At 40.2% G+C, this 9,658-nt stretch overlaps 1 protein-coding gene across 3 annotated transcripts in view; it reads left to right on the top strand.

Annotated features, from left to right (window-relative positions):
- The first annotated feature begins 361 nt into the window (after window positions 1-361).
- The window catches only part of Slc25a14 (solute carrier family 25 member 14), a 39,814-nt gene continuing 30,517 nt past the window's right edge, over window positions 362-9,658 (top strand). Inside the window, exons 1-4 of one of the 3 annotated variants that reach the window (XM_021152972.2) lie at window positions 362-608; window positions 742-987; window positions 6,005-6,098; window positions 7,655-7,802. In XM_021152972.2, coding sequence (XP_021008631.1) covers window positions 913-987; window positions 6,005-6,098; window positions 7,655-7,802 — 317 coding nt within the window. In that variant the 5' untranslated portion in view covers window positions 362-608; window positions 742-912. The remainder of the gene's footprint in view (window positions 609-741; window positions 988-6,004; window positions 6,099-7,654; window positions 7,803-9,658) is intronic. The other 2 variants (XM_021152975.1, XM_021152971.1) reach the window with 2 other exon arrangements.

Here is a 9,658-nt window from a genome sequence, read left to right on the forward strand (position 1 = left end):
ATATCAACCAAACATGGCATATCAAGATACAATAGGACTAGGCACAAACCTTCATATCAAGGCTTAATGAGGCAACCCACTTAAAAAGGGTTCCAGAAAAAGACAAAAGAGCTTCTTCTCCCACTCTTATCTTAAATCCTTTTACTCCACCTCCTTCCACGTGATGCCCCACCCACCTTCTCTCTCTCTCTCTCTTTTTTTTTTTTTTTAAAAGGCAAAGCAGAGCCTCTGCTCTGGCTGGTACATGCAGCGTGGGCGAGTGACAAGGCGCCTCCTCTGCTCTCACTGGTGAGCACCTTAGCTGCAGAAGCCACTACACTCTCACGCCTTAGCTCTCTCTCCCGAAGCCTGCAGGAAGTCGGGGGGGCTAGCTGCCGACCTTTTTGCACAGGATTCTGGGCTCTGGCCTTTTGAATTTAATGGTTTCCTTTCATTCGCGCCTTGCTTTTTCCAGGCTAGGAGTGGGCGGAGTTAGGATGGCTGCGCCACTGTTGCCGAGGCGACGCCTTGGTTACTTCCGTCGGTTTCAATGCTTCCGGGTTGGCGCTGCGGTGGCGTTTCCTACAGTGGTAGCCTCCGCTTCCCAGTCGTCTGCTGAGCTTGAGCAGGTGAGGGGGAAGCTCCTGGACTTCCAGGTTGGGGAGCGGGGCTGGGCCGCGCCAGGCCGCGCGGGGCCGGGTTGGCTTGGTTCCCGGCCTGGGAGGGGCTTAACGGTCCTTTGATCTCTCTCTCTCCCCTCAGCTGAGTCCCTTCCCTGTCTTTCACTCTTCTGGCATCGGTGGCTTTACTTCTTCGATTGAGCTCTGCTTCCTCGACCCCCCCGGGAGGCCGCCTCCTTCAGGCGCCTCCCTTCTCTCTACGAACTCGCTCTGACAGCCGAGGAACTGGCAAGATCCTGCACCCAGAGGGTGAATGGGTATCTTTCCCGGAATAATCCTAATTTTTCTAAGGGTGAAGTTTGCAACGGCGGCAGTGATTGTAAGCGGAGTAAGCAACCCCCTCCATTGTATAAGTGTGAGGGATGCTGTTGAAAGATGCTCCCCATCACTTCCTATCCCCCCTGTCACTCGTGAGGTTCAGGCATTGAAGGCATCTATTAAAATGCAGTTCAGTTACTTGATTGGGATCACAGCTATTATCAACATGAATTTTGTTTCTCAGACAAGGTAGTAGCAGGGACACTTATAGTTTTCTACCAGTGTGTCCTTGCCCAACCATAGAGATGCTTAGACTAGACATTAACTCTTTCCTCCTCTTCATTTATATCATGAAGTGTCTTTTGTCTCCATCTCAACAGTTTAACCTCATTGTCAACTAGCATTCTTTTTTTTTCCCACCCTCCTAAGCTATTTCCTTACCTCTTCTGTTTGCAATCCACCGGACTTGGAGTCCCTAGTAGCTAATTACAATAGGCTATTGCCTTAATTCACTTGCCTATTAATAGCTCTAGTCTTCCTCCAGCTTGTTTCCAAGCCTTCCAGTAAAATCTACCCCTTTTACTTGTTTCAGCCAACAAATTTATTGCTTCTTCTGCTTGGGTCTCAGTACAAACCATTGGTGCACATTTCTACAAGATTGTGCACATTTGCACATTTGTCTTTATACATTCTGCTTACCCCACCTAGATGTCTTCCTTCCCTGCTCCTTTCTTTTTTTATTAAAGATTTATTTATTTATTATATGTAAGTACACTGTAGCTGTCTCCAGACACTCCAGAAGAGGGCATCAGATCCCATTACAGATGGTTGTGAGCCACCATGTGGTTGCTGGCATTTGAACACAGGACCTTTGGAAGAGCAGTCAGTGCTCTTACCTGCTGAGCCATCTCACCAGCCCCTCCTTCCCTGCTCCTAACCAGATTCAGTCTGCTCTGTGGAAACCCGGCTTTAGTTCTCTCACTTCCAACAGTTTTTACAAGTTGTTTATACACATGCGATTGTTTTCTGTGCTTCTCTTGCTCTTATAGACTGCTCTACGTTTTAACACTTCATTTTTCTCTAACAAGTATTCAATTTCATCCACCAGATGATTGGGCAGAAGAGATAGGAAGAATGGCAATTACTGTCTTATGTTAGATTATATTTGTGAATTTATTGTTTTTTTTTTGTGACAGGGTCTCACTATATAGATCAGGCTGGCTGCACTCACTGATCCACCCATTTTATATCTCAGGTGTTGGATTCAAAGGCAGACATCACCACACCCCGCTGTGATTAAAAACAAACATGACCAACTAGATTAATAACAAATTGCTGGTTTGAGTATTGAGTATGCCTTCAACACATAGTTTTAGGCTCCCAATTACTATCTTCTAAACATGAGAATTTCTAATACCTACTCTTTCTTAAAGGAGAAACCAAGAAGGTTAACCAGAATTTCCTGACCAGACTTTGAAGTAAGTGTAGGGGCTATATAATGTAGATTCTAGGATCTTTTATTTTCACTTGTTAGGCTATCAAGATAACCATAATCAGATCTTAAGAAGAGATGTACAAATCCCGAAGCCAGATTTTACTGGCATCTTTCTAAATAAAAATATTTAGGGTACTGTATTTATATTGTTCCTTAGATAATGACTTCTGTGCTTTCACCCAAAACTGAGGTTAACATCTACAAGTCAAAATAACTTCGAGAGGAGTTTGGTATACTTTACAAAGCAATTCTCTGCAACAAAACCAAAAGGCAAGGGTTTGTAGGTAGAGACTCTGGAAATGAGAGTGTTGAACAGGGTATATAGTATTGTCCAGAGCCAGCAAATTCCTTTTGCAGCTTCCTCTATAATGGTTTATATACAGTTGCATACACAAGACAGTCAACGACTGCTTTGTTTGGACTCATTCTGTGATGCTCCTATGAGGTTGATAAGAAGTTTTGCAAAATGTGGTGTCATCTTTTTAGGAATCTTACCTATTAAAGAAGGGAAGAGACAGGACACCTAGAGAATAAACCTCACCTTAGTCATCATTTTATGCCTGAATTTAAGATGTCAAAGAAAAAAGGTTCTCAGAAATATGCATAGCTGTAGAACAGGTGGGATATAACTTGCATACATGATACAGCCTTATGTGAAAGATTGGTATTTGCTGGAACATTAATGTTTCAGTTGTGGGATATGCCTCTCTCAAAGAAACAGAGGTTTTCAGCCTTAGTAACTGAATTAAAACACAGGATGTAGAAAACGATCAGGAATATTTGGTCTGAGAAAGAAAATATAGAAACATGAAAACTGACTTAAATATTTGAAGGGCTCCTTTGAGGGAAAATTAATTTGTTCAGTGTACCTCTAAATTGTTCTAGTATGAAGAAGGGGTGGTATAAAGTCTAATCAGAAGTGATACAAAATTTATTTCATGATTTTCCTTTCTAACATTGGACTGAAAGGGTTTACTATCTTGTGTGACTGGGGAGGTGCTATAAGGGACCATCTTAATTTTGGTCAGTTGTCTACAGGGTTGTATAATTTTATGGGCTAATGAAATTTAAATCAAAGTATGGTGGTGGGGATATCTATAAAGATTGGTATGCTTAGTTTTTCAAATAAAGGCGCTAAATATTATCAACTACTCACTACCATTATCATTTTATATAAGATGATTTGTCAGTGTCCCAGGGATAATGATGTAATAGCCATTTAATGACATATATTTAGCCGGAAACAAAGAAACAAACAAACAAAAAGCAGCTCTAGATATTTTTTTCTTATAAGCCCTCAATTGTGAAAACTTCATTGGGGAACCCCTGAGCTATAGGACCTAGGATCCTGTGACTGATCTTTCTGCTTCCTAGTGGGACTGTGTCCCCAACTTTCAGCAATTCCTGCACTCTAGGCACATCTTCCTTAATTAAAAGATTGGGTAGGGGCTGGAGAGCTGTCTTGGCTGTTAAGAGTAGTAGCAGCTCTTTTAGAGGATCCAGGTTCAAGTCCCAGAATTCACATGGCAACTCACGACCATCTGTAACCAGTCCTAGAGAATCGAACACCCTCTAATGGCCTCTGTGGCCGTGAGGTATGTGAGTGGGGCAGAGACATACATACAAGCAGACACTCACATATAAAACACTGAGAAAATGTTGAGTAGCAGGTAGTAGAGTTATGGAAGAGTTCTTTTTTTCCTCCTGTACTGACAAAGGATACATGAAGTTGTAAAGGGAAAGTTTGGGGGAGCAGCACAGCAGACATCTGAACCATCAAAGGCTACTTAGGGGAAATCTCGACAGTTGACACCATAGAGTAAATTTCCCTTTATTTTTTTTTTTTTTCTGTGCATTCTTTTGGAGACAGAGTTCTGTGGCCCAGGCTGGTCTCAAACTCCCTATGTTACAAAGGGTGTGACTTTGAACTACTGGTCCTCCTGACTCTACTTCCCAAGTGCTGACATTACAGGCCTGATTTCACATTTCATGTCTGATTTCACATTTCTTTTTCTTGTAAACTCAGGAGGTATGCCACAGTCCTATTTTCCCCATCAATTCCTAATTTTCCCTTTAGAGTTTTAATGAACTCTCCTCCAATAGGGGTTATCTCTCACATATTCAATATTGTACTGTCTGAAAGGCAGTTTTCAACAATCATTTTTGTAGTATGGTAACTAAGACATTTATTTGCATGCTCACTAGTCACTTTTTGCTTTGTTTCAGAGAATTACTTTTGTAAAAGAAAATAAATCAAAACCTTGTTTCCTCTAGGAGCAGACTGTGGCTTCAAGGTACTAACCCAAACTGGCAAGGGGAGCATCGAGAGCAAATGCTATCTATTAAGATGTACATTCAGCCATGTAATACTGATAATTAACTTCTTGAGCAGACTTTTCTCGGTGTTAGATATATATTTATATACAACACAACAGCCCTATGACATACGTTTTTATTATTATTATTTTCAGAAAATGGAGGCAGAGAAAGATTGAATTACTTTCCCAGAGCCACGACTAGTAAGTGATAGTCAAGCATTGAATCTGGAGTCATGATTCAACTTTAGACGATCTAATTACAGAGTGTTCCTTTTTTGACTGTAAATCCTTTTGAAAATGGGTAGTACACATACTTTGAAACTCTAAAGAAAGAAAGAAATATCTCAAGAAAATTGGAGAGTCTATAAGAACAAGTATTTCCAAGTGGACCTGGATTTAGGAAGTAATGCCTACAGCAGTAGTTTTTAAAGGAGGGAGAAACATCAGTATTCTTTGAGAACTCTCTGACTCTCAGGGCAAGACTTAAACCACCAATCAGAAACTCTGTGGGGAAAGGCTTAGCAGCCTATGTTTTTACATGAGGCATGTAGCAACGGGTGACTTTGAACTTTGAACGGGTTACTTATCCTCCCGACTCTATCCTCCCAAATGCTGGAATTACAGGCCTGTGTCACTACGTCTGATTTCAAGTTTATTTTTCGGGTTAACTCAGGAGGCATGCCATAGTTCATAGAGGCAGAAGCAAGGCGAATTGCTGCTTAGCTCAGCCTGGGTCTCACTGAGGAGTCGGGGTTTGGTGTATAGCTAGCTCAGTTCCTAGAACTGAGATGCTAAATTTCAGTGGAGAGCTGAGAGGGTTGAGACCATTTCTGGGTAGTATTGGGAGCTTGCCCTTTGTGCCTAAATCAAGCTAACTGAATACCACAAACTGCTTTTATAAGATGCCTCAGCCTATGTAACTTGAGTTCCAGTTTCCTTGACTTGTGATTGTCTAGTTGAATGTCAGAGATGGGTGTGCTGGATGGGCTGAAACATCTTTGGGTGGGGAAGAGTGTTAAATTAGAATGCCAGTCACACATTGGTTTCTTGAGTGATTGCACACCTTCCCTCCAGAATGACATTAAAGAAGAAACTCATGACCATCCAGCACATGAAACAGGACTCTCCATGCTGTCTCATTTCACTTGGTGGCTTTTAGTTTTTCCTCTACATTTGTATGATTTGCCAGTTCTACTTATTTAAATCATAGACTCAAGTATTAACAAATGTTCTCTTCGTTCTCGTGCCCTGTTCTGATTCGTGTTTGTTTTTAGCATCAGAAAAGTTCCACTTTAAGCCATGAGATGTCTGGTCTGAACTGGAAACCTTTTGTGTATGGCGGCCTTGCCTCTATTGTTGCCGAGTTCGGTAAGAATTGAGAAAAATGACAAATCTGAGTTTCATGTCACTGAGGGTCATGTATGGACCAATTATTTTTGGAGAAAATCAGTGGGGGAAAATATTGTCATCATTTGTTTTAAAAATTACTGTTGCATGGCTATCAAGTAATATTCCTGAGGAGGTTCTAGTGATGACATAGGGAATGAGGTTAAGTCAAATTTTGAACTTTTTTTGATAACTTAGTTTTTCAAGTCAAATATGCATGGTTATAAAGGACTATATATGATAGTAGTTTCTGTGTATTCCTGTGCTAATGGTCTTTCATTTATGCTAAGGTTATAATTTCTTCTTATCCAGGCTTCTTTTTTGCAAACCCCTCTTCCATTTTAGAAGCAAACAAGATCATTAGACTGTGACTTCATTTTCTAGATTCCTCTTTTTCCTAACTGATTCCTCGTTGTCTACAATCCAGCAGTGTTTGTTGACTTTTTTCTTTTTGTTTTTTCAAAACAAGGTTTCTCTGTGTAGCCCTGGCTGTCCTAGAACTCACTCTGTAGACCAGGCTGGCCTTGCACTCAGAGATCCACCTACCTCTGCCTCCCAAATGCTGGGATTAAAGGCATGAGCCACCTCTGCCCAGCCTGTTGATTTTCTTGTTATATGCTCTGTTCTTATATAATCCAGGTCACAAAAGTTCAGAACTATATACATAAAGAGCTTACTAGTTTTAGATCTTTAAATCTTTCTTAAATCCTATTTTGTTCATGCAAAAACCACTGTTATGTGCTGATATAAGAAAAAGGAGCTTTATTGAAGAATCCTGCTAGGGAAGACAAGGTGGCCCAGCAGGTAAAGTAGATGCACACTGCCAAGCTTGATTGACCTGAGTTGGATGGGAACCATGTGGTTAAATTAAAGGACAGATCTGACTCCTGGAGATTGCCCTCTGACCTCCATACATACCCACACACATACATAAGCACACATAAGTAAATAAAACATAATTAAAAAAAAGAATGGCCTAAATACTCTGCTGGTATTGGTCTTCAATCATCCAAGACACCATGGTGAGTAGAACCACGTGAGACTTTACCATTTTCTCTCATATTAGGAAGTTGTAAACACACCACACACACACACACACACACACACACACACACACACACACACTATTGTAATAGCATGTAGGAACAGCTAATGCTTTCCTATGCTTGTGATAACGTGAGGCGAGGAGGTGTGGAGACTTGAGATGGGAGAGGATGGGAGGAAAAGGATAATAAGTGCTACTGACATTGGTATGTTAGAGACAGTGTAAAAGACATGTCTAAATCCCTTTGCATTTATCGCCTATTGTTATCTTCCAGCGTTTTCTATGTCCATGTCAGCTACCCTGTGTAGCAAGTTGTACTTCCTAGAAAGGCTAGTACATTTCACCTATAGCCTTTATCCTCTGGCAATGATGGTAGAATAGATATTCAGGTGTTATGAAAATGATTGTCTTGTGTTTTCAGTATTTTCATCGCCCTTCTATTTAACATAACTGTTATTTGTAAGTAAATACTTAGGAGGCTGTTCCTTCATAGGCACTTTCCCTGTGGATCTGACTAAAACACGGCTGCAAGTCCAAGGCCAGAGTATCGATGTTCGTTTCAAAGAAATAAAATATAGAGGGATGTTTCATGCCTTGTTCCGAATCTATAAAGAAGAAGGGATCTTGGCTCTGTATTCAGGGTAAGACTGGTTTCTTTTTTTATATCATGAACAGAATGTTTTTTGATTTTTTTTTTAAAAGAAACCATGGATTTCATCTGCATGACAGTTTACACCCTTCGCACCCACCATTTCAACTTATAATTCTGTATTGATTAACTATTGTACATGTAAAAATGTATATCGTTGCAGCATAAGCTTTTTTCCTGGCTTCCTGACACTCTTTTTTTAAAGATTTATTTATTTTATTTATATGAGGACACTGTAGCTATACAGAAGGTTGCGAGCCATCATGTGGTTGCTAGGAATTGAATTCAGGACCTCTGCTCACTCTGGGGCCCTGCTTACTCGGGCCCAAAGATGTTATTTATTGTTATATGTGAGTACCCTGTAGCTGTCTTCAGACACACCAGAAGAGGGCGTCAGATCTCATTACAGGTGGTTGTGAGCCATTATATGGTTGCTGGGATTTGAACTCAGGACCTTCGGAAGAGCAGTCTGTGCTCTTAACCATTGAGCCATCTCTTCAGCCCTTCCTGACACTCTTTGATGGCTATTGTAAAAGCAGCACCAGTTAGCTGTATACATTCTTGTGAGAAATTTTCCTAGCATCCTTTAAGATTTCTTACATAAAAGAAACGTTATTCTGGCAGCTTAAGTAGCAGTGAAGAATAAAAGAGGGGAGAATCATCTTTTTTCATCATTCTTGATTACCCATCAGCTTATGATTTAGTGTTGTTCAGTTTGTTGTTCTCGTGCTGCAGATCTCCTAGGCCATCCTAAATCTAGGCTACCAATATTGCTGAGCTGATTGAAATAAAATTTACCAGTAACCTATGTTGGGCTTATTTAAAATATAATTTTCTTGGAGAAAAAACCCCAACAACCCAAGCCAGATCCTCATGCACAAGTGAGTGATTCCTGGACCATCTCTTTTACCTTGTTCTTTCATTAGCATAGATAACCTCAAGATATTCTTTTCCTGATATAAGTAACAGAGTCGGAAAGATTCATATTTAGTCACCCGTTTCTTTTTCCTCCTTCCATCCTAACCATTTGAGCTGTTGCTTTAGTTCTATTTCTATCTCCTAAAGTTCTGCAATTTGGAAGAATCTCAAAGGAGGCATGAGTGAGAACATCTTCAGTTTATGAGCAGAATTTAAGTAGGTTGAGATCTTGGTGTTATTGCTTCCTTTTTCATTGGGTTAAAGATGTATCTGCAGTTGTTAGGAAATAGAGGCTGATTTAAAAAAATTATGTGGTATAGGTAATAATGTCTGACTCTTTTTTTTTATTATTGCTACATTCAATTTGTTCTTTTCTGAAGGATTTTTTGCATCTAAGTTTATGTGTGATACGGATGTGTATTTTTTTGTTCCTTTTAAACATTTTTTTTATTTCTGTATTTTTTAATGTATGAGTGCTCTGTTAGCATGTGTGCATGCATGTGAGAAGAAGGCATCAGATCCCATTATGGATGATTGTGAGTCACCATGTGGTTGCTAGGAATTGAACTCAGGACCTCTGGAAGAACAGTCAGTGCTCTTAACCTCTGAGCCATCTCTCTAGTCCTAGGCATATGGTTTTTATTTGTACTATTTTTTGTTTGGTTTTTGCTATCAAGGTAATATTAGCTAAAGTGATTTGGGAAACATTCCCTCTTTTATTTCTGGAGAGTTTTTTTTATAAGATTAATGTTAATTTTTCAACAGTTTTGTGGTATTTTTCAGTAAGCTTTTCTGGGCTTGGAATTACTATTTTTTTGAACTTTAATAAAACAACGAGCCAGGCGGTGGTGGCACACGCCTTTAATCCCAGCACTTGGGAGGCAGAGGCAGGCGGATTTCTGAGTTTGAGGCCAGCCTGGTCTACAAAGT

The sequence above is a fragment of the Mus caroli genome, chromosome X, assembly GCF_900094665.2.
Source record: "Mus caroli chromosome X, CAROLI_EIJ_v1.1, whole genome shotgun sequence".
Lineage (NCBI taxonomy): Eukaryota > Metazoa > Chordata > Mammalia > Rodentia > Muridae > Mus > Mus caroli.